This window comes from Heliangelus exortis, chromosome Z (genome assembly GCF_036169615.1).
Source record: "Heliangelus exortis chromosome Z, bHelExo1.hap1, whole genome shotgun sequence".
NCBI lineage: Eukaryota > Metazoa > Chordata > Aves > Apodiformes > Trochilidae > Heliangelus > Heliangelus exortis.
In genome coordinates this window covers 34,004,491-34,030,005 of record NC_092454.1, presented here as the reverse complement: position 1 = coordinate 34,030,005, position 25,515 = coordinate 34,004,491, and the positions used below count along the sequence as shown (strand labels likewise).

At 39.3% G+C, this 25,515-nt stretch overlaps 1 protein-coding gene across 2 annotated transcripts in view; it reads left to right on the top strand.

Moving 5' to 3' along the window:
- NTRK2 (neurotrophic receptor tyrosine kinase 2) overlaps positions 1-16,546 on the top strand; it is a 206,788-nt gene extending 190,242 nt beyond the window's left edge. For both annotated transcript variants that reach the window (XM_071730219.1, XM_071730218.1), the window contains 2 exons: positions 10,266-10,424; positions 11,155-16,546. In XM_071730219.1, coding sequence (XP_071586320.1) covers positions 10,266-10,424; positions 11,155-11,340 — 345 coding nt within the window. In that variant the 3' untranslated portion in view covers positions 11,341-16,546. The remainder of the gene's footprint in view (positions 1-10,265; positions 10,425-11,154) is intronic.
- Positions 16,547-25,515: the final 8,969 nt, after the last annotated feature.

Genomic DNA, 25,515 nt, shown 5'->3' with positions numbered 1-25,515 from the left:
GCATTCAAGATATATTTCAGATGATAGAGCTGATATTCATTTTTAAAAATAGAAATCTCAGAAAATTAAATTACTGTGGTAACTACTTTGGTGTAAAATTGCAGCATGTTTTGTTTTGTTTTTTTTTAAACAGGGCATCTCACCTTTGAGTTCTCAGTTTTACTGCAGATCCTACTTCTCTTTGAGCGGTAAAAGGAAAATTACATTTATGCATTGATTTTGACTTAATTACAGTATTACATCAGTGCAGCAAGAAGAGAACTCAGTATTTATTAGGATTCTTATTCATCCAGAGAGAAAGATGAGTAGACATGAGGAAAGAACTACCTCAGTGCTGCATGGTTAAAGGAGCTTGATCCTAGGAGAAGGTGTAAGAATTTCCAAAATGTCCCCCTGGGGCTCTGCAAAAAGTGTGAGGGTTTTTTTTCCACCTACCACTTCTCCTTTGTCCACATACCACTAGCATTTGGTGGAGGATGTGAGTAGCATGTTGCGCAATCTGTGATGTTGTGTGGAAGCCTGTATGTGTTAAATCTTCAGAGTCTTGCCTAAAATGCAGTAATGCTGGTGCAGAGCCCTAATTTTTTTCAGAGGTCACTGTGATCTTCTCTGTTCCCTGTGATCACCTAGTAATGAACAGCTTCAACAGGCTTTATGTCAGGAAGCCAAACTTCTACCCTGATGGCATGCTATTAGGGAATGTGTCTACCCGAGGAAATGTTAGGGGGGATTTCTTACTACGCTGGCACCCTCTGCAAATATGTGCATGGCAGGAGATTGTCTAACCTTGTTTTAGAGGCAGAAAGATGCTCCAGCATCACATGCAGAATTTACATCTCAGTGTTGGTTTTAAGCAAACACAGTTATGTGCATTCCAAGAGCCATTGTGTGCACAGTGCAATATACGGTTTCCTGAATGGAAAACGACAGTGCTGAGTGTAGAGACAGACACTGAAAAGAGTTAAGAAATAAAAATCCAAACAGCAAATGCAAAACCAAAACCCTGTGGCTCCAAGCCCTCTGTTGGTTTAAGTCCTCTCTTAACACCAGGGTAGAAATTTAGCCAAGAGCTATAAAATGATTTCATCACTGCCTGGGCTACACTTTGGCACTTGTGTCCAAGAACAGTATTTTTAGTCTGCCTTGAGGAATAATTCCACATACGAATTTGATAAGGGCAATTTAGAATTTTGCAAGCTCCATAGGGACGAGTGATTTTTTTTTTTCCCGGTAATAGCAGTTACTGATATTTTTAGTGATCGTATTGCATGTTATGTGATGGATACCTCATTTCAGAGCAAATGCCTGTTTGAATTCACAGAGTAATGCCATAGTACAAGTGCACACATAAAAACAAGAATTCATGGAAGGAAAATAAATATTTTTGTTCTGTTTAATGAAACTTTTCTCTTCTGTTTTCCAGTTTATGGAAACAAATTACAGCCCAGAGAAAATGAGAGTTAGAAAACATAATCAAGACTGCAGAGAAAAGGAAAGTGAACCGATTAGCATCTGGCTGAGGACCAGTGTAATTTAGCCTCTCACAGGTTCCTGCCAGTGTAATCGTCTATCTGGATAGACTTAGATTATCTTGTTGACACTGACAGTGTAGAGTATCACAGTGCAGGCACTGAAGACAGGTTGGGATTGTGGTTATCATTATACTTCTCCCTTGTTATTTTGACAAAAAGAGAGAAGTCTTCACAGAAAAGAGCAATTGCTAATTCTCTGAAATAGGATGATTACTGGTCTTTCAGTTCATAAGACCTTGCCCTGCCTTCTTGATGCTTCTTGCTGGCAAAAATATATCTCTGAACTGCCTTCAGTAGTTGAAAAATTTGATCTGACATGACTTGCCCAACATCATACAGGTAGTCTGTGAACAAGGCAAAATATCAAGACATGAAATGGTTGACTTCCCTTTTGCATTGATAGTTCAAAACAACCTCTTGTGGGAAAGATGTGGGAGCTCATTAGGTTTGCCCATATTCTTAGGATTTGTGAAACTAAAGACTGCTAATTTTGTTGCCTCACATGTGTAGCAGTTTGTTAATATTGGCATTTGTAACCCATATGATAAATTAACTCTTCAGGAAAAGGACAGGAAACTATCTAACGGAAATGAAAGTACTGGAACATATGAGACATTTTACTAAAAATTGCAGTTTTCCCATGCAGTCTAAGTTATAGAAGCACTTTGTCACTCACAACTCAGAACTAAAGCTACAGATGAAACTGTTGCTCCTCTCGTCTCCTGTAATGTAATTTGATGTGTTCAATAGATAGAGCCAGACTTGCTACATTAACCTATAGTAACTTAGGAAAAAAAAATAATGGTTTTGAGTAAAATGAATATGCAAAAAGATTATGATCTTCAGTACTTGAGAAATAGTTTTCAGCTTGATGTCAGGCATAGAGATTTCCTAGTGAACATAAAGTGGTTAATGTGTTATGATACTCATTTTCAGAGTCTGCCCTTGAGTAACTGCTACTTGTTAATATTGACAGTGCAGTTCAGCTAGCATCTCATCAGTAGTATTTCAACTAGGTACAGATTTTTAGAGACCATTTTCCCAGTACATTATAAAGGTGATTTTTAAAACCTTTGCATCCTGGTGAAGTAGCCCAGATTGCTTGGGGTTAATATAAAAATGGGATTTGATACTGTATAAACTGCTTTGGAAATGTGAAGGGCAGTGGCTGTAGTTGATTAAGATTGGTTTTCTGCTGACTTGGACACATTTGATGATCATCCCAGAGCCTGTGAGGATTTCAACATGAGTTGTTCCGGCAGCTTGTCTGCTGGTACCTGATAGCTGTCTTCATTCAGTGGTACAAGAGGCAGACACTGAGGTGTGGAAATACTTTTAGGATACAAGTGATACAGTGACAGCTTTTCATAAAGCAAAACACAGGGCTTTTCATGAGCTCAATATTTCCAATTTCAAGTTGTGCCACTGGAGTGATCTGTGATTATGTGATACGGCATAACTTGATATGGCAAGTTAGGAGGATACAAGGTGCTTTTGAAAGGAGAGGCTACCTGGTTCAAGGGGCCAAGACATCTCTGTTTTGTAGTAATCCCAGTGCCCTGCTTTTAACCACAGTCCTGGATTCCTGTCTTCAGAAACTAATCTAGATGTCTACTGATTTCACTGTTCAAGTTCTCTTTCCTTTCAATTTACCACAGTATACCTCCCTTTCTTTTCACTTAGATTATCACTGATTGTTTAACACTAGAATTTATACCCATTTTAAACTAAAGGAAGTTATATTTTAAAGAAGTAAAATATTCTTTTCTTTTTTTTTTTCACTCATGCACAGCTCATCCTGGGACACCAGCTGCAATCTGTTACTGTGCAGTGATGCAGATTTCTATTCAGTTAACTTTCTTTCTGTCCCTCTGATAGGAGAAATTTCTTTAATCAAGATATGTGAATCATTTTACCTTCTTCATAGTACTTGTCTGCTCTTACTTCCAGAGCACTTCATGTTCCTTAGTACAGAGTATGCACTCTGTAATGCAGTAACTACTGCAGTCTATTAATTATTGTGTGTATTTGGCTGACCCAATATGACATTGAATTGTGTAAAACACAGTAATAGGTAAATTTTATATTTCTTTTCAGATTCTGAATTGTAATATACATTAATTCATTCACATATTTTAATTCTGTGCAGTATCTTTACTTCATTCCACCCTCTTGGCAGAATAGCTCTCCGTAAGCCTTACTGAGAAGTTTGGTAAGAACTGTATGTTGCAACATATGGCCCATCTTCATAGGACCATAAGAATAGCTTCTCCAGAGACTGCTCTGGACCAGGATCCTGTCACTGTGAGTAACCACCAGTGCCTGCTGAATAGTACAAAAACAGGTTAAGTAAATAGTAATATTTCTTTCATGTACTCCCTTAGCCTCCAGCACTCTGCAGCTCAGGCACTTCCTGGGACCAAGGTGGTATCTTTGTGGTTCATAGTCCTTTTCAGATTAGTCCTTCATGAGTGTGTTTAATCACTTTTTGATCTCAAGTAAGACAGTAGATTTAGCAATATCTTGTGGCAATGTGCTCCACAAGCGATAGTACACTATGTGACAGGATGCCTCTTGTTTGTTACAAACCTGCCAGTTACCAATTTCTTTTGTTGTTTTCTGATTCTTGATTTCTTACAGAGACTAATGAGAAGAATTTTATCTCCAGTGGCACAAAGTTAACACACAATATTGAACTCATATTGCGCAACAGGGGAGAGAATTGACAGTGTTGTTCTAGAATGTTGTTCTAGACATTGTTTCAGTTTTTCTGACAAAACTGAAATCAAGAACTTTCGATACAAGTTTCATTTGAATAGAGATGAAATGAAGAAGGGTTAAAAGTGAAAGTGAAGACACGTCTTCAGCTACTGGCTAATAACCTGCCTTACTTTATGATTCAGTTACCTAATGTGCTGGAGTAATATTCTATGTGATTACTGAGAAAATAATACATTGTTTTTCTCCAAGTGGACATAGTAGGGCTGATATTTTTAAGAGAGACATTAACTTTGTCTGCAAGGCCAGGGCATGGCAGAAATAAAAATAAAAATTATTGTTTTTTCTTGTGCTGAGAGAAACATTTTCCAGCATTTTATGAGGGGGAAAGAGCAAATGTTTGGCAGCAGAAAAGAAGTATTCAGTTTTAGCAGTGACATGATAACTTTTTCTATGCAGTTATATCATCCTAAGATACAGGAACAAGTCAGAAGACCAAAACATAAATAGCAAAAACTACCCTGAAATGCTATAAGCTCACAAGTATACAGGATGCTTTTTTAGGAGTGGGTGAACACATTAATCAAAAGGTATAACTTGGTTCCAATTTTATAAACTCAGATCTAGTTGCATTATGGAGACTTGTCCCATGACAGTTAATTTAAGCATATGCTGAACTGTGTTGCTGTTTTCAAGTCTACCACCTGGATCTGCAGACAGCCTGAGATCATCTTCAGGCTGCTCTGGGGAGATGCTGCACTCAAGCCAGACAGGGTATTGGGCAGGATCAGGGCTGTAAACCATGGGTTAGTCATTCGGGTTCATTGAGCTCACAAAGTAAAAAAATTACTTCTATCCTGTTGGCAGAAAAATCATCATTAGTCTTCAGAGAATATACAGAGCGCTGTGACACATTACTGCAATGCTACTCTGTGGGTATCGTGGGAGCCTGGGAACACTGAACGTAAATGAGGAAGCCTGTTTTCCATGGCTATGCAATTGGCTGTTGTGCTTTTTACTGCTTGAATTCAGAGTATTCAATGCTTAAAACAGAAGCTGAAAAAAAATTAAAAATGGTTGTGTAATACAATGCCTGTAGAAGCTGGGGGTTGGATTTAACATCCTCTGCAGGAGTGATGGAGTGCTCTCCATATATGTCCGCCAGCATTTAGTAGGAGGAGAGATTGCTCCCTGTTCTGTAGTAGTCTGCAGTAGTCCCTGTCCTGGCTTTGGTCAGCCCCTGCAGCACCATACAGCATGGCTCTGGAGCCCCAAAGCCCTCTGTCATACCCTCAGCAGCACAGTCCCTGAGGCTGCTGTGGTGAGACCAGGTTGCAAAAGTGTGGCCAGTCCATTCAGCCCTCCCTCTTCATGGTACAAATGACTAAGGCATAAACTTGGTGTGAATTGATAGAGGGTCGTCTTATTTCTAGTGCCTTTCCTAGCTCATGGCTCCCATCTGTGCAGCCCCACGTAGAGCCCTATTCTTCTGTACCTCTGTGGCCTGGCTTCCCCTGGCTCCATCCACAAACTCCCATTCCCAGCAGGAGCACAAGGTTTCATTTGTTCATTCTTTGTAAGAGAGCATGCCCATTTGCTCACAAACCTTGGGCAACAGGACTTTTGGTTTCCATGGCATCTGGGCAGTAGAAGTTGAAACAGTGACAAGGGCAGGGTATTGACAAATGCATTTTTGATTGACATAGGGAAGCTGTAGTGATGGCCTGCCTTTAGCTTGATAGCTATCAGCTGGGAGCTTTTCTTGTAGCAGTATAATTAGTGTGTGACAAAGTTGGTTTTACATTGGCTGGCTGGCTGGATGGATGAATGGATGAATGTGTGCAGACCCTTGGGAAACAAAAATCAGCTTCCACAGAATTTCATACTACAGGCCTAATTTCCTTCTTAAAGCCAAAACTTCTGCATTAGGCAAGCCTCACCATTTCCTAGTGCCTATGAAGCAGGATATGGAACATAGGAAGTCAGAAAGAGAAGAAACTTTAGCAAACTCCTGAATAAGAAACCCTTCTTTAAAGGCTAAAACATGATGCTTTTGCAGCAGTCCTTGAAGCTTGATGTTTGCTAGACGAAAATTCCTGTTTGCTGGACGGTTGCTTGATGTCTGACAGATGAAAACAATGTTCAAGGTTGGCGTAATTTTCAAAGTACTAAATTTATTTAAAAGATGAGTGCTGAATGCGGTGACAAATGGAATGACATTGTGTTGTTGAGAGTGGAAGATTTCATCCATGGAATGGTTCATCAGTTTCACCTTGGAACTTCTTTGGAGAGCATCATAGTTCACTGATCTGACACAGTAGTCTCACCCCTGTGGATAGTTTGCACACTGCAGAAGGTAATTCAGGCTTTCTGAAGGAAAAGAAGGTCCCTGAAAGGATCTGTAGAAGAACAATTTTAAATAAAAACTAACCAGTATAATGCAGGTACTTCCAGGTAAGCATCAAGAAAATACACTCTAATTTGTATCAATAAAATGGTCATTTTTGCAGCATTTTTACACCCACAGTATGGAATTTAAAGTGATAGCATACTTAGTTAAAATTATAATACTTTGAGACTGGTCATAACCTTGGCTAGACAGAATATAAAGGTGTTATTTAACTGCAAACGTAGTCTATTTAGCACATAACCAATTTAAAATTATGTGTGTCAAGCAGCACTGAAATTCTGTTGTGCATAGCAGGGACTTTATCCCGCATATCCTGATGATAGCTGAGAGCTGCTTAATACTTGCGTTTCTTATTAAAGCATACATAGAAGGCATCCCTTTGAAGCTCTCAGCACCTTTGAAGTTTGGTCAGTGTAATCATATTTTCCTTCATTGATCCTTTTTGGAAAGAATCCTTATCCTTGCTGAGATTAGGCGACAACTGCAAAAAGGCACTCCACCTCTCTTCACTACTGTTATGGCACAACTGTGAGTGCTTGCACTCAACAGTCAAGAGAAACTCAGAAAAAGCTCACATGTGACTGGCAATTTGTTTCATGCATCCTGCAAACAGTGGTGTCAAATCCCAGGCTCCCATTGAAGAAAGCTCTGAAGCATGTGCTTCATTTTAAGTCTATGCCTAACATAGGCCTTAATGCTTTTCTGAGTATAGTGAGTGTTGACTCAGTAACCATTGATCATTAATAGAGGAGGAAATATGCATTTAGAGAAAGTGCCTTTGAACAGACCCTGACCTATGCTTCTGATGTGGCTGAAATGAAATCTGAGTTGAAAGTGAAGGTGCTCTTGGATCACAAGTAGATAGATACTCAGCTTGCTACAGATTGTACTTAGTGTTGAAGCGATATTCTGTCTTCGTTGCAATGCCATTTGTCAAGAAAAGCACCCCTTATAATACTTCTATTGATATTTTGCAAGGCATTAAGTATTATCTTTACAGATATGCTGAGATATTGGAAATAATTTTGCCTAAAATGATTACTAGCCATGGCAGAGATAGGGAGACCTCAGGACTTCTGACACAGCTCCAGGCAAGGCAGTGTACAAAAAATAAAAAAGAACGCCATGTCTCATGTTTATCTGTAAATCAGATTCTTGGTATCAATACTCATAAATCAGTCTTTCAAAGAAGCTTCAAACAGAGGCAGCCAGGTCTGTGATGCTGCAGATCATCACAGAGCCATCAGTTGGTGGCAGTTTATCATCATCCCTCTAGAGGTGTGGCATTCATTTCATTGAATGACATTGGAAGTTCTACCACAAATACACTGTAGCAAGGAACCATGGGAAAAGGAGATTTGGAGAATGTTTGGGTTTTGGGTTTTTTTTTTAAATTGCTTTCTCAAAATCTCTCTATGTAACACGTGACAAATGAGAAAAAAACCAGACAGATATTTCATGGCTTAAAGCTTCCATTAATTTTAAGGAATTGGTCAAAGAAATTACTGAAAAGAACCAGTAGCAGAGGCTATATGATGATCGGATGTAAGAGCAATTTAAATATTTTATGAGAACAAAAGCTTCTGCTCTGTAACAATCTCACAGTGGCACTTGCCCTTTGTCTGGGTTTATGTGACTGCATGTTTCTAAGGGACTAACTTTTCTGACTTTGCAGTGAAATACCTCTCAAGATGTGGTAAAAGTGGTAGTTTGAAGCTGTTTGGTTGCTATGTTATGATAATGTGAGAAACTGAAGCTTTGTTTGCATCCCAGTGTGCTCATGTGTTACTTCAAATCTCCACATAATTTACTGACTTCTCAAAGATGATTAAAATACTGATGCACAAAGCCTGGCTGACAGTCTGCCTGTCAAAGGGGTAAAGACCTCTTTCTGTAATACAGAAATGAATGCACCGAATTGAGCAAAGCACTTTAAAAATCTGTATTCATTTTCTGTCATTGGTATGGCCATGTGTATGTGTTTAACTTAGGCAGAAAACCACGGGAATTGGGTTCCCCTTGAAAGCTCTGGAGCCTGTGCATAGCAACCTGCATTGAGTCAGACACATATCCACAAAGTTTCCAGGGAACTGAAATTGGGAGCCCACCTTTCATTCAGCATACCAACAAAAAATACTCCTCTGTCACTCACATAATATCTCACTTTTGGGGTGGAGAAGAAAAACCTGGTAGTAGGCCAAATCTAGAAAATTTTAACATTCTGTTTTTATGGCATCAGCACCAAGCATTGATTTGTGGCAATACATGAGACAGGGATGAATTCTCACCACCATAGCTGTGTTTTTGGTATGCTGAGCTAATACTGACTTACCGAAAAACAGCTTGGAAAGGGTGTTCTGTGTGATTTAGAAATAATGTGAACCCATTCTGACTGAATTATTTTTCATTTTTTCTTCCATTTACTGTTTCAACATTACAACAAGAAGACTATTTATATTAACAAATACAAAGTCCTTTAAGGAGAATTATTTTGAATTAACAGAATCTTGAAAGTGCAGATGAAGTTTCATCACTAAATACATTTTCAGGCAGGAAAATGGGAGTTAAACAAAAGGTTGATACCTGTGAAAAAGCTTTCCTTTTTTCTTTAACTACTTCAGAAATATTCACAGCTGTCTTGATGCAAAAGTGGTCAGAATATTTATATATATCTCTATCACAGTACCTCAGCAGTTACACTGTTTTAAAGGTACTTGAGTAGATTGAGCAGTATTTTTGTGATCCAGTCGGAATGGGACATATCAGGAACACTAACTTGCTTAAACACTGAAATAATAAATTTCTTATTTTTTTTTAATTATTATTTTAAATTATGCTTAGAAAACCTAATTTTAAGTAAGTATTGCATTCTGGTGTAAATGAAAAATGTTCTAAGGGGTTTTCAGAAAGGCATTGATTCAGTGGAAAATCTTATCACTGTGAGCTGATTTGGGATGAAAGTCCATGTCTTAAAAGTGTTTTATTATCAAAAAAACTGATTTTTTTTTTTTTTTTTAAGTTCTGTAGGAAAGGATAGGAAAAAAATATTGAATGTGGCTAGCTTCGGAAATTATAAAGAGAAAATAGCATTTCTTTAATTCACTCAAAACTAGGATATTAAAACCTACAGATCCTAATCCTACAGTGTCATGCAGTCAAACCACTGTGTCTTCATAGATTTCAGTTGGTAATGCTGAGTTTTTAGGAGAATCATCAGTGCAGATTTCATTTCATTAATGTTTTTTAGTTTCCTGAGTGTTAAAATGGAGAGTAAAACTGTCCTGATTTAAAGTGGGTTAGTAGAATAAATTAATGAATAATTTTATAAAACTTCCTTTTCCTTGGATAAGGTGTAACAAGCAAATGTTAAAGATTAATTTATGCTTCAGAAATAATGTCTTTGGAGATTCTGTTGAGACACCTGTCATGGTAGTGAGTTGAGAGGAGAGTTTAGACCACAAATCCCTAGTTCTTAGAAGCTCTTTGGAGTATATGTTTCAGACAGGGAAAAAAAAATCATGGATCTGCTTTATTCAACATCTTTATAATCTTCCTTGTAAGGGTCTGGAGGAATTATTTCTGATTCTTTTGTTTGTTTTCCTCAGGTTGGAGGTCACACCATGCTGCCCATTCGTTGGATGCCTCCAGAGAGTATCATGTACAGGAAGTTCACCACAGAAAGTGATGTCTGGAGCTTGGGGGTTGTGTTATGGGAAATCTTTACCTATGGCAAACAGCCATGGTATCAGCTCTCAAACAATGAGGTACGTGTAACACATTCTCAAACTGCATATGGAAGACTGGCACATGGTGTAGCTTCTCTGGAGAAGGGGCAGCAACAAATTTCTTTAGTAAAGGCAAACACACTGATATTAGGTATTTGTGGTATTGAACATGAACTGTTCTGGGTATTGAGAAAGACCACAAAGCAATGAAAATGAGCTTAACTGTCTCCTGAACCAGCTTTCGGTGATGTCAATTCCATGCCATACATGTCATGGTTGCAGAGTGATTGTCCAAAACTGCTCATGAATATATTGAAGTGATCTGGAGATCTGATGATCTCCTGATTTCCAGGCAGTCACAAGTAACCTCTTTCCGGAGATAGCCACCGTGATACTCATTAACTTTAAGAAAGGAGGGAGAGAAAGGCACTGATGCTCTGTGGGAGCAGGATGAAAATTTTGCCTCCTTCTGTGTTGAGATTAGGTTGATAGATGAGTAGAGAGAGGAGGTGTGAGATTACTTCGGGGCTATGATTCACACTCATGAGCAGAAGGGGCAACCTAACTGAACTTAGTAAAGTTGTTGCTCCTTCACAATTTGTGTTGCAGTGACTTTTCCTGATGACATCCTGCTGCGCCCCTGTCTGCCTGGAGATACAGCCCTTGGCACCCATGAGGCTGCTGCAGCAAGTAGCAATCAGCTCTTCCATAAATGACCCCCACATAGTTGGCACAGCTGAGATGATCCTTTCCTTGTGATTTCTTCTAGGTGATTGAGTGCATCACTCAGGGCCGAGTCCTGCAGCGACCTCGCACATGCCCCAAGGAAGTGTATGACTTGATGCTGGGCTGTTGGCAACGGGAGCCTCACATGAGGCTCAACATCAAAGAAATCCATTCCCTCCTCCAGAACTTGGCCAAGGCATCTCCAGTCTACTTGGATATTTTAGGCTAAAGTCTCCTAGCGTTTCTTCTTATTGGCTGCAGGAATGAATGTGTTCAACTGCCGCTGAACTCCATTGAAATGTGTTCTTAACTTTGACAGTATTAATGACAAAGTTGCAGACAAGCTTTCAAAGGGCAAGCAATGTGCACTTCTCCATCTGTAGACACAGTATTGACTTTTTAGACATTACGGAGGCGTATCTGCTCTCTCTTTCTCTCTCTCTCTCTCTCTCTTTCCATTTCTATCATTATTTTTCTCCTCTTCTGTCTTTCTAATCAATTTGGCTTCTGCATTATTGTAACTCTGCATAGACAAAGGCCTTAAAAACCTGATCTGTTATATCAGCAGACTCTTCAGTTTGCCCACCACAACTAACAATGCCTTGTTGTATTCATGCCTTTGATGTGGATGAAAAAAGGGAAATATATATTTGACTCAAACTTTGTGAATTCTGCTGTACAGCTACTGGGAATTTCTATGGATTCACCTCAATTTTTTTGCTTCGGCATGTGAGTGGAAAAAAGAAGACTGGTGTTCTCTTTATGAAGCATGTTCCTTGCAGAGATAAAGCCAGATGGATAGAAGACAGTCTTGTATGATAGACTTATCTGGAGTAATTAGGGGATCAGATGGCATCCAGCCCCCCCCCAAAAAAACACTGAGATGATTTGATGAAAGGCAAGAGGAGGCTCAGCACTTTCCCTGAAGAGTCTTTCTGAGGACTAAAGGGATTGTTCAAGGAGGTGCTTTGCCAGCACCTTTCATTGCAAGATACAACTGAAAGGGAAAACGATGCTGCCTGCACTGCACACAATTATGTTACATGATAAGCTAAGCACGTCTTTGTTTTGTCTTCTGGTAGGATATTGTCATGACACTGGTATAGAAATGTTTTCTAGCTAGTCTTTTTTTACTAAAGGCTGAAGCTAGGCTTATTAATGTACAGTAATTATTTCAGGATCCCATGTTGAAACTAAGAATTTTGATAAGATAGGACATGCTATAGGTGCTGGGGCAGGTGTATCTTATATCGTGCTTGTCCAGCAGCATATCCCTTCTTCAATCCTTTTTCTTTATTTTTTAACCATGCAAGCAAAATTATGCATGGTCTTTGTTGATTAATGCCCTTTGTGCAGAAACTACCATTCATCTTGTAGTATATCCTAGTAGGTGTAGCAAACTCATAACAATATAACTTATATTTCATTAGAAGGGGCTAATAGAGGCCATTAGCCATGCTAAAATGCCTTTGCAATGTTACAGATACAATAGGCTGATATAACATGAATAATCTAAAGCTCGGAGATCACTGGTTATATTTGAGCCATGGCAGGGGATAAAGATCTCTAGAGAAAACATATTAAAGCATATTACTCTGAGTTTATGGCAAATATGAGTGCAAAGACCCTGAGTTCAGCACCATGTTTGTATTGGTACTAGTGCTGTCATTACCAACATCCACTCATTCATAAATATTTTTTTTTACTGGCGTATGTGTGCACAACTTTTGCATGGCCACAGTGTTGATGACACATTCATGGGCATACCTGTTATTTTTCAAATCAGAAGTTGGAGGTTTCAAATTTAGAGTTAGAATTATTTTTAATATGACTTCTTACAAATAAAAACCTACCTTACTTATTCCTCAAGATTTTTGCCTCCCTCTGTGAGGGGGCATTCCTGCAAAAAATTGATTTTCTTTCAATTTTCTCCTTTTGTTATTTCTTATTGAAGTGAGCCAGATTAAACTAGTACTTCATCTACGTGTTGGGGATATTTTATTTAATAAATTAAGCATTTTATTTTTCTAAGTGTTCCCATAGCACATTTAATATATAATTTGCTAGTATATATTATTTATTGAGGCACTTTAGGTTTTTCATTCAGAAGCTTTTAGACCTAGCTCATAAAAGATTCTGAACATTTTCAAAAGAAAACAGTTCACTGGACACTGATGAAGTTTTACCCTTCTCGATGTCTTTGAAAAGGCAGCATCACAAATAAACATGACAGTGTAACTATAAAGCCATACTCAGTATTTATTTAATAAAGTAGAAGATATTTGTTAACTGCTACTGAACTGGAAACACACAAAAAGCCAGAGGAAGATTCCTACAAAACGGGCCTTAAGATTTTATCTAGACTGTCTTGAAAGTTCACACAGAAATCTAGATAAAGACTGAGCATCTGGTGAAACCCATTCTCTTGAGAATCTGAATGCTGTGTTTTGAAGGAATTTGAAGCTGATTTTCAAAATAACAGTGGTGGAAAATAAAAGGGTCAGAGTCCACTCTCCCTGTGCACTGGGAGGAGGCTGCAAGTGTTGGAGGGGGCTGCTTAGTTTCTACCTTCTGTATTCTTTTAGTTTCATATGCGCTGAAAAAAAAGAAGGCATCTGAGATGCTGCTTCAATTGGAAAACAGGCTTCAGCCTGAAAGCAAACAGGTGTGTTTTGCAAGCACTGAAAGAATGTATACCAAAAATAACTATAAATCCCTGAAAATGTGCTTAGTGGCATCTTGTTTTTGGTTTAGTAGTGAGACTATTTGAGTCGTTTTGGAGAATAGTGTTCCAATGCATTGTGCAATAACATAGCAGTATGTTAAACTTCTAAAGGACCAAATGTTCTACAGAGCCACCAATACAGATAACCTTAATCTATACCATTATTGTTCTTGGTAGTGTATAAGATGTATAATCACAATAGACAAGTTATAAACTGTAGCTGTACATAGTTTGTGTTTGTTCATGAAAAGGTGGGGTAGGTGTAGCTGAATGAGCAGACAAGAGGAAGAAATATGTTCAAATCACAATGAAGGGTGAGTATATGTGCATATTCATCATGATTGCACTGTCAGTTAAATCGTGTACATTATGACAATCAGGCTCATTTAAAAGTCTTTCTGCACTGTGCTATGAACTGGTCATATATATTATATTATATATTATATATGTGTGTTTGTATATGACATATATATATATATACACACATAGCATATACATGTATGCCTATGTCTGTTGTATTTTATTTATATATGTGCAGACATGCATGCACATTATGTATGGGCTGTGTGTATATGTATAAATTTGCATACACCTATGTTATTACAGATGATGATTAGAGTGCTATTAATAAATTGATAAAGTCTGCTGAGAAACCAAAATTTTTTTTTCTTTTGATATTTCTTTTTCCATGTTTGTAAGATTCAACTTCTTAACAGGTGTGCAGCAGAGGCAGTGCTAGAATGCCAGAGATTTAACAACAAGCATTTTTCTTCCCCAGATGATTACATAAAAACATTTCTTTCATTTCCATATCACTTATTGATTTCTCGCAATGAACTGGACAGAGAAGCTTCCAAGTTCAAAAAGCAAGAGTTTGTTTTACTGTCATTTTTGAGTTTGTGCTATTGTTGTTTTACTATCCTAGAGTAACAGTGCAGTTCCATTAGCATCTTGTACTCGTCTGCAGTAAGGAAATTATTCCAAGAATGAGCTGGACTATTCAGTCTGCAACACAACTTGTAGGACAATGAGAATGCCAAAATTCAGCAGTAATAGTAGCAGCATTCTCCACACTCTGTTTTGTCACTCTCAATAGGTCTGCAGAACTAGAACTGGTGTGGAGAACAGATACTTCTAAGGCAACAGCACCCCATGATGCACGATGGAATGTACCCTTCTTAAAAGGACTTCATTCATTTTGATTTGTAAAACCATATATCTGTACATTGTTTACAATTTAATACTTAGCTGCCTATTTTTTCTTTTTCTTCCTTTTTCGTCCTTCCGTGCTACTTCTTTATCATTTTCTTGCCTTTTCTTTTTCTTTCTTTCCTCCTTTCCTTCTTATTTTCCTTTCTTTCCCTTTCTCTTTCTCTCTCTACCCCTCCCCACCTTTCTGAAGAATTGTTTTTGTTGTGGTTGATGTAGACTTCTAAAAAACATTTTTAAAAGAAAATAAACAACCCAATAAAATGATTAGGTCACTGGATGACTAAGGTACAATGCATATGTGCTAGAACAAGTCTGTGCCTGGATTGTTGCAGCCTGTAACTGAATTTCAAACACTGCTATAAAATGTGAGGGAGAGGAATGGGGAGGGCCTGGGGAATGGATTGGGGTTTCTAACCGAAGATGAAGGTTTTGATAGCACAGGAAGTTGTATTTTCATGTTGTGAGGACTGGGATGAACCACTGCTGCTTTGAATCAAGAGGTCCTTCAGAGCCTTAGTTAAAAGACCTATCTTTGGGTGGGGCAGGGGATGTGCTACATTCATCACAAAAATGAAGTAAAAATAAATAAATAAAAATAGTCTACATGTTGCAGGGAAAACACTGTGAATTTCACAATAGCAACCAAGTGACAGTTTTGCCATCTTTTAAACATACGTCTCAGGAGAAGACATGGGAAATGATGGGGGTGTTATTTTACTGTCTATGCATTCTAGACCAGGTCTGTGGGGGTTTTTTGTTTGCTTGTAGAAGGTTCTGGGTGATGACCAGCTGGTATTTTATAAACACTGAATACTTCGGGCAAGGATAATAGAAGCTGCTAGTAGTGAGGCCACTTGATTGGAAATTTGTAAGAAAACAGAGATAAATAAAATCTTTCCAGAGGCCTGTATCTTGCAGCTTATATGTATCTTTCTGTAACTTAAAGAAAAGCAGCTAAGAATGTTTTATATATGAGTAATTTAATTGAACATTAATGTTTAATTGAATCACCAATAGAGAATGAATTAATTACAAAATTATTGTCCCAGCCCTGCTTTCCACCTATACTTTATGTATATAACATATTTCTAGATACCATTCTCTTTGTCATTTAAGATAAAGAGGAAGATATCTATATATAAATATAAATCTCTATATTGTCACCAGACTGTGACCTGGTGTGTAGCTATCTTTCTTTTTGCTTTTTCTTTTGTTTTTTTAATGTGGTGTCTCTGTGGATATATTTAGTGGTTCATGTTTTGCAGTTTGTTATAACAATTCATTGCTTTAAAACTTCCATTGCATCTTGGCTGATTTCAAAGTGATGCCTAGGTATCAGTGTTAAAAGTTTTCTTTGTGAATCATGTGACCAGCTTCTCTTGACATGACATGAAAAGTCTCTTGTACTACAGTGTATTTAATAAAAATGATGTCTTACAATAAACAATGTCATCCAAAAGAAAGATAAAATTATTACTTTAAAAAAACTAAAATGTCATTAAGTGTTCTGTTCTATTTTGTTTTAATGCTTTTGTTTTCCTCCATTATTTTTGAAAAGAATGAAATTAAGGAACAGTGTTTGGTATGCTTGCAAACATGGCATATGTGCATTTTAAAACCCTGAGCAAAAAAACAGGTCACTAAACTTGTAGTTAATGAGAGAGGAGACGCATAGTACTAGAGAAGAGGAATGTCCAATCTGAATGTGATGACAGACTCAGTTTTTATTCTTTGTTTTTCAAATTAATACCCTGTCTGAGTACTTGTTCATTTTGGAACCTGACTTAGCAAATGCCTCTTTATCTAGCAGCAAAAACAGTCCTTCAGATATTTTCTAGCTTCTTGCTGTAAGTATCTCTCAAACCACAATTCTGTTAAAAATGCGGTTTGTTCCTTTTAACTTATGTCAGTCTAGAATGAATAAATTGTGAAAAAATAAAGCATTAAATGCAAGTCCTTCAAGAACATAATTAAGATTCAGAACTAAGAGTGCTTAGACATCCAAAGGAAAGTTCAGCAACATGATTAAAGATGCCTCCAGAAGTTATCGATCTAAGGCAATGCCTTCAAGGTTAGAGTAAAGCAATATGAGAGCCACTTTATGACTGTTTCTGCTTCCCTCTGCCAGGAGACCTCTCTCAGATTAGATGAGCTGTCTACAAACATTCAAAAGGTCAGAGGGAATAATCCACTATGAAGAAGACAGAATGTAGTTTTCCAAAGCTGTGAAAATATCCTTGAGGCACACTAAAAAATATATATGTTGGCGGTTCGTGTTCATGGTAAAATCCAGATGCCTTCCAGCCTCTGTGGGTTGTGGTGCCATCCTAAGGTGAAACATCTTGTTGCAGACAACTGGTTGCAGCATTTAGCAGCAGTGGTAGCTGCAGGAACTGCCTGTGCCAATATAAGCCTATATAAGCATCTCCCTGCCGTCCCAGTAGCACATCCATGACACCCCTCACCATTACCTTTCCCCAGGGATTTTTAAGGCCAGGGGCATGTAGCAGCAGCAGGACTGGACACTGCGACTCATGGCCATGAGGTATGAAGCCAGACGAGGCAGCACAGTCTATGGACATCCTCAGCTATGCACTCAGTATTCTTTCAGAACCGCAATATGCAGATTTGTTGTTCCTTCTGTGCAGGCCATGATCCCTCAACACTACAGTCTGAGCTTCCTTTTCCCAGCAGCACTCTTGCCTATCCACAGTGTCCCATAGCTCCTTACCAGCTCATCCCACCCTTCCCAGATGGACTTTCGGGCATGCAGGAAGTGTTGATATATTGATAGCCTTGCTCATCTCTGGTTGACGGAGGATGAGTTTTGAGTGTTTTCCTCTTCCCTACCTGTCTGCATGTGGCCCAGCAGCATCTGCTATGCCACAGAGCTGAGGCTCAACTTAAGTGATGACTGGTATATTTTTTACTTCCTTCTGTTCTCTGTAAGGGTAAAGGTATTACTAGTTCAGGATGCAAAAGGGGCTTACAGAAGACACTTTAATGATGCTGACGACTTTCCTCATGCTGCAAATCATGTCTGACTTGGTAGCTTGTTTAAGGGCACTGGTTTCTGCTGTAAGGTGCCCAGCCAGCTGAGCACCATCCCATTTGCTTCTTGGAGACAGCCTTACATAGTCTCGCAGCAGCCAAAGACTCATTAGCTTGCCCTGTGCCTGCCTTCTGCATGAAATCCACAGTTGTGAAATTCCTAACAGGTCAGGAGGGGATATGCAACACAGGTCCTGTGTATGGTAAGTAAACTCAACAAACTTCCACAATTGATTTCGTGATGAAGAAGTCTTTGTGCTAATGCTTCATATAACTGGAAAATCAATCATCTTGATAATGTATTATTGTAAAAGTGATTCACACTGTGAATCTGTGAGAAGGTATATGTTTCAAACAAGAATGATGGCCCTAAAAAGGCCAAAAAAATATTTTACATGTCATTAGGACAGGGTCATGCATACTCTACTAAACCAGATCACAGGTTAGCTTTCCAAAGCAGTTTATTGATACCTATTAATATTATATTTCTAAACCATAGGTTCTGACAGGCAAGACCTAATTCAAGAAAGAAAAATATTTAAATAAGCATGTGAAGAATCACCCAACTCCTTTGCATGCAGAGAGCCCTGTTCAACTTCTTGAGGATTATTCCGTCTGCACATCATGCACAGTGTTCCTCCTCCTGTCTTTTGAGAGCTGAAGATTTTAGAGCTTGGTTTTATCTATGATGTGATGAAGAATACTAGTAAAGACCATATTCAAAACAAGATAGGTAGAGGAAAATAGTTGCTTTACTTTGTTGAGTTGATAGTCACATTGTGCAAAAATATTTACTGTCATAGATTATCACAGTTTGAACAAAAATTTAGCCTAAACTAGGGATCAATAAGGGTGCTCAGAAGAGAAGAGATAGTGTACTTTCTGACTAGGTTCTCTATTAAATTGCCAGGATACCAGGACAGAAGAGATGAATGAGAGTAAGTGAGCAAACCCTTGCTTAAAATGTGATGTATATATCGGGCATGTAGTTTTGCTGTCACAGTGTCTGACGTTGAAGGTGAGTAAAACATATACTTGACAAATTATTGACATATATTTTGACAAATTATTGACATATATTTTGACAATTTCCAACATAGAATATTCTTCTAGGCCTAACAGTTCTTTGTTATGATACAATGACTACTAGTATCACTGAAGATGCAGGTCTGCCACTATTATCCTTATTTTAGATGTCGGGGTTTTGGTTTTCTTTTGTTATTTTGTTGTTGTAGTTGTTGTTTTTCATTTTTTCCTGAAACAGTGTTTAAGTACACAAAAACTGATACTGCTATTCTGTGTGTCATACAATGAGCGGAGCCAACACCAGGGTTAATTAATCTGAGTTTGCCAGCGAGCCCCATTAGAAACCATTAGGAATGAAAATGTCATTTATTGGTGGCTATGAGAGAATGGGCATACTGACATAGGTAACTTCTAGGGCTGGTTCCTGCTCTGGGTAACCCATACCTTTTTGTGGAAGGTTTAAGCTGCAACAGGAGTGACAAGACATTTGGCACTTCCTGGTTCACAGTCTGAAACCAAGTTACAACTGCTTTGTGATAGGTGATCAAAGTGAAAAAATCCCCTTTGTAGAGGAGCTTTATACCCTTCTAGCCAGTGCTACCAGCCCTTGTCCTGACTAACATTGAAATTAAAACTTTTTTCTTCCCTGGCATTACCAGGGCAAAGTCTTCAAATTTGGCAGAGATAATCAACTTGACCAATGAAGCAGATGGTTCCTTACCAGTTGGTTTTAGCACCTGTAAATGTCCTTTAATTCTCATGCCCTGATACTGCAGAGACAGCAGCTGCTCTCAGAATGTGAGAGTAGTCAAACAGTATCTATTGTCCGTGCCATAAAGAGGAGAAAAAAACTTTCAAGCAGGAGCCAGCACAGCTTGCAAAGCTAACAGAAACTGAACTTTTGGTTTCCATCACCAGAGTAGTGCTGAGAGGTCAGCAATATCTAGAAGGAGAAACATGGAAAGGTTAGCATGCTTATGTCTTACACACCTCACAGAAATGTTGCTCTCTCCACTCATACCCCTCAGAACAGGAGGGACAGATGAGCCACAGCATGAGTGTCCCCATGGAGGAGAGCCCAGCCTTAGACCTCAGGCTCACATGGCCTTTGCAGAGAGTCTTGGCAACCAAGAATTTTGTGCTGCCAAGAGCCTGCAGTGATACCACTTCTGCACATCGCTTCCTCATAGAGGTGATGGGCACAATTATCCTTTCTAGAAAACAATGGGTCTAATGCTGACAGCAAGCATCCTGTACATCTTCAGTGAGTTGGTGCAGTCCCACAGGATGCTTGTGGAGGTGGTGTGGCTTGGCCTGTCTCCAGAGTGAGCAGGTGCTCATGGCTGCAGACAGCCTGCAGCCTGCAATCCTTCTTGATTCTTTTCTGCAGACTCTGGAGCATCCCATTGCCAGCACTGGGGAGGAGGAGTGAGGGAGCCCACTTTAACTGAGGCAGGCAAGGCAGGCAAAGCGATGAGAGTGCTACAATCTTGGTCTTAGGCAAGTGGGAAAAGGTATTAATCACTCAGAAGGGAAATGTCTGTCATCCTGTTCATCAGAAACACCTTGTACACAGCTGCTCCCACACCCATCTTCACCTGCTGATGTGGCATCAGATCATCTAGCCAGCAAGCAGCATGCCTGCAAGAATTGCAGAGCTGCCCATCTTGGCACAGCCTAGAGTTTGTGACCATGGTACATATCCTTGGGAGCAAACCTTCCATTTTGAGTGGACCATGCCCTCGGGGATGTCATTTATTGCCACTTGGGCAGCCTGGCACTGTTTTCCATGCAGGGGGCTGGCATCTGGGCTTGGCCCCATACCTTGTTCTTAGCCATTTTTGGGTGCCTTGTGCAGATGCTTGCCTCACCCCCAGCCAGGGGTTTGGTAGCAGAGAATCATCTGGGTCCAAACCCTGTGCCAGGAGGGGAGCAGATCCCTGGCCCCAGCCACTCACCGTCTCTCTGCAAGACACTGCCTAGCATGTGGCAGCTGATAATCACCCAGTGGCACAGCTTTAGTGATCCTGAGATTAAAACACCAGAATAACTGTCCTGCACCTAATAAGTCTGCTCACAAGGGGAGGACTGATATGACTTGTCCTGGGGATTTTTAAACAGTTGCTGGAGGTGTATGCCGTCACATCAGTTTTCACTGATTTGCCTCATCCAGGTGACTCCTCACGTGGCAGAAGCACTCTTTGCACCTCTGTGACCCAGCAGTCCCTCTGGGTACACCCTCCTCGGCCCCATGCATTTCCACAGCTCCTGCTGAGGTGGGTTTTGGGAGCCAGCAGAGAGGGAGGCACATGAATAGACCCAGTGCCAGGCACTTTGGGCAGCACAGGGCAGGGTGGGTGGAGGGGTAGGCCTGCACCTCTCTGGTGTGTTGCACTTCTGCTGCAGCTGATTGCTATTTCTAAAACTGGCTTTTTATTTATAGGAGATTTGTTTTGCAGCACTTAAATTAGTCTATTAAGAACATTGCCGATATCTTTAGCTCCTATAATTAACATGTCAAGAAAAAACATTGCCAGGAATAGTAAGTCTTTAGGAGATAAAGTAAGACAGGACCTTTGGAACTTGTATCACCTGCTACTCTCTCCCATCTTCTCCCTGACACAGGGTTTTCAGCTCCAAGTCTGTTTGTCTTCCAGTTCCTCCAGACTGTTACACAAGGAAGAAAGTCTCTGCAAACAATCAATTTTAAACTTGACTCATCTCTTTTGGCTTATAGGGTTTTTTTTGCACCGCTTTGGGATTTGGAGAATTAACAAATATCATTAGCACTGGTTGCTTTTTGCAACATAGAATCTAAAGAGGCTTGGATGAGAGAATGCAAATGGAAAGTCAACAAGATGCCTCCCATACCACAGTGGCCACAAAATAAACATGCACTCTGGTTGGTTAAAAAAACACCTATTGACAGTAAATGCTGTTGGGCTTTTTAGCAGTGGGGGACTAATCACTCTGGCAAAAGATGCGTGCTTTGCAAGCTGTTGCAGTTCTCTTTTGGCTTGCATTGCGCTGTACAACCTCACTGACTTCTGTTCCAGGCAACCTGGTGGGGATCCATGAAATCTACGATAATGACCTCAGGTAACACTGTTTTCCTAGGGTGTGCAAAATCCTATGTCACTGTCATACATGCTGTTTAGCAGTTATTTTCAGACTAGGTTTGCTGCTGAACACCTACTTGTAAATGTGACTCAGGGCAGGATTCAAAGATGTTTTCCCAAGACAGAATGGTACATTAGGCTAATTGGGCTGCCAGCTGTTTTTGGACAAAATCAATGTTTGTTTGATTTCTTTCTTAGAAACTCAGAAATGCAACCAATGGACACAAAAATTATTGATTTCAAGTCTGTGGCACCAACATGTCCAACCTGGGGCTTACCGCAATTTGCAGCATACAGTTGATCTGGTGGCAAAAGGGGCTGTAAAATGCAAAGCAGCAGAATGTGGGCAGCAGCATGAGTGGTGGGGATGTCTCCAGTGACCCTCCTCAGGGTCCAAACCCTGTGGTTCTTTTGCCTTTCAGATGTCAAAACTTGGGGTGCTCAGGGGAGTGGGTTTGCTGAGAAAATGTTTTGGACGGGATTAGATAATCTCATGCCAGACTGAGAAATCAAACCAGAGCCAGTGCTCAAACCCCTAAAGTTTAGAGTCTGTGGCAATGCTGTGAAATGGTAGCAAAGCTGCTACACTCAAAGTGAGAACAACAGTAGGACTGAAAGGCAGCAAAGTGTGGCCAGTGTTACATTCATCTTGCCAGATGCTTGGTTACCTGCCCTATTCCATGCGGCACTGAGTAACACTCTCTGATCAAGGTAACCCTATCATACTTTTGTTTTCTCTTTAAAAACATGTCAGTGATTAAATCTATGTGGGCAGTTGATATCTTGGAAACTAACGCAGCACAGATTTTTTTTGTGTTTTACCTTAAAAAGACACTGCTGGCTTCTGCCTTGCCTCTGTACTCACCCTGTGGTTGGCATTCCATCATGAATGGGACACTTGGCAGGAGATGGACACACCAGCTTGTTTCCTAGTGATGCTTTGGTGAGGATAATGGTAGCATCCTTCATCTCACTGGGTACCCAAAGTTCAGTTTCTGTGTCTTCCACTTCTTCTCTGACATAAAGCCTTTGTAAAGAGACCCAAGTTACCATGGCAGCACCTCTAAAATAGAACAAATCCAACACACATCAATACCTGTAGAATAAATAGCATATAGTACTACTTATAATACATTATTCTGCATTCACTGGGTAGTAATTTGTGTAAAGGGCTGCAACTAACTCTTTTTCATTTAATTATGGGAAAGCAATTCTTCAAACAGGAAATACTCTGTGCTTGGGAAGGAACAGAGCAGAACCTCTGCATGATTAAAAAGACAGAGCTCCCATTGCTAAATTAGAACCACTAATGAGGTTGCTCTTCATGAAGAGTCTGATCTATCTCCCCCTGATCATTCTGTGTGTTTGATCTGCTCTGTAGGCTCAAAGAAAAGCAAGTTTTTAAGTAGTTGTTATAAGGATGTGTTTTATTTTACGGGAGTTTGTGGTTTGTATTCCACTTTGCTGTAGGCCAGGACACAGATCTCAGCAAGTCAGGACATATAGCTGTAAGCCAGGCAGAGGAAGATCAGCCAGGTTCCCTTCCTTGAGATGTGAATTTCTCAAAGGTAACTAGAAAAACAGCTATTTTTATGAAAACTTGAGACCAGGGCTGTCACATGATGTGTTTTCCCACCAAGGCAAGGGTCTTCCTTGTTTGGGCTGCATGTGCCACTGCTGTGCCAGGCTGCCAGGAAAAGCTCACAGAAAATGTGACATCTTTGGAAGTCTTGTAAAGCAAGAGTGTAGCTGTTCTGTATGGGTGCCTCAGGCTGGAGTACATTGTTCAACCTACTGGGGTCTTTCAGCCTTCTTATTCAGTGAAAGAAAGCCCTTGCTTCCCAAGCCATCATCTTCAACACCCTGAGGCTTTCACATTACAAGTGGTCTTTTCAGGCCAGTCCAGATCAAGCTGCTATACTTTTTTTCCTTGTTAATCATTATATATAGATATATGTATATGTATATAATATATAATTTAAAGAGGACTTGATGTATCATGCTTTGGCACTTTTAGAAATCCTGATAAACTGGTTTCCTGGTTCAGTGGTTTGCTGCTGTAGTTGACTGTGAGCAGTGGAAGTTGTATAGTGAATATCTGTGGGTAAAACTTTTCCCACCTTCCAGAAATAAGTGATAAAACTTTCTGTGATTCATTAGCTGACACTTGCAAAAGGTGAATTTATGTTTAGATGTTCTGAATTATTTGGTTGAATAAGCATGGTTGTCCAAAATGTTTTCTATTAATTTCCACATTTAAGTAACTCTTGCACTGATGCCAGCACGCCCATATAAAATTGTCATCCTCAAGAGAGGGCAATTTTCCTGTCAGGACTTCTGAACCCAAGTGTTTTGTGTTTTTTTGGTTTTCGTATTTACAATGAACAGTATTTATGATTGTGTAATGTGCCACCAAATGAGGTCTGCAAGGACCTCTGCCTCTTGGAGCTTCACTGTTGCCTGCCATAGGAGTATAATCAGCAAAAAATCGTCCTCTTATGTGCTTATTCCTCACATCATTATAACAGTTCATGCAATTAGGACTGTAGTTTAGTAGTTACATTTCTGAGCTTCTGCAACAGTCATGATATTCAGTAAAAAGACACGGTGTGTTATTAAAGGGATTTAAAGCGAATTAATACGTGGAAAAAAGGATCAGAGATGTTAAATTTCATCTCAACATCAAGACAGGACTGTATTTTAATTGCTTTCTCTTTTCAGAATAAAATCAAATTGCTTCCAAGCAGGAACAGCCAAAATGGGGTACAAGAAAACACAAGTGATTTGTTTCAACTGTTTGCAGAAAAAAGTGGAGATGGAGGAGTCTATGTTGCCTTCATGACATTTCATAGTGCGATTTGAACTTACAGAAGTGACAGACTCGTTCTTTATTACAAACCACCCAGCTCTTTAGAGAAATTACTTATTTTTTTTTAACAACTAAAATATGTTCCTGGTAAAAATTCTTGTACAAGAAACCAGTCATAGTCCAGAAGAAACGCAGCTGTTCTTTAGCATTTCTTTGTTGAGATACAGACATTCTTCAGAACTAATATTCCCCAAAAAATATTTATATATACACAACAAATCTCTTTTAAAAATTTGTTACCTTAATTTCTCTTTAGGTCTGTATAAAAGCATATATAAACATGCATAATTGTTTTCTTTTTAAGTTGTCTTTCTTTTCCTTCTTTTCTGTACTTTTTGAAATCTTTCTGAATTCTTGAAAACCTCTGATAATGGAGGTAGGAAGGGATGAGAGAAACCTCTA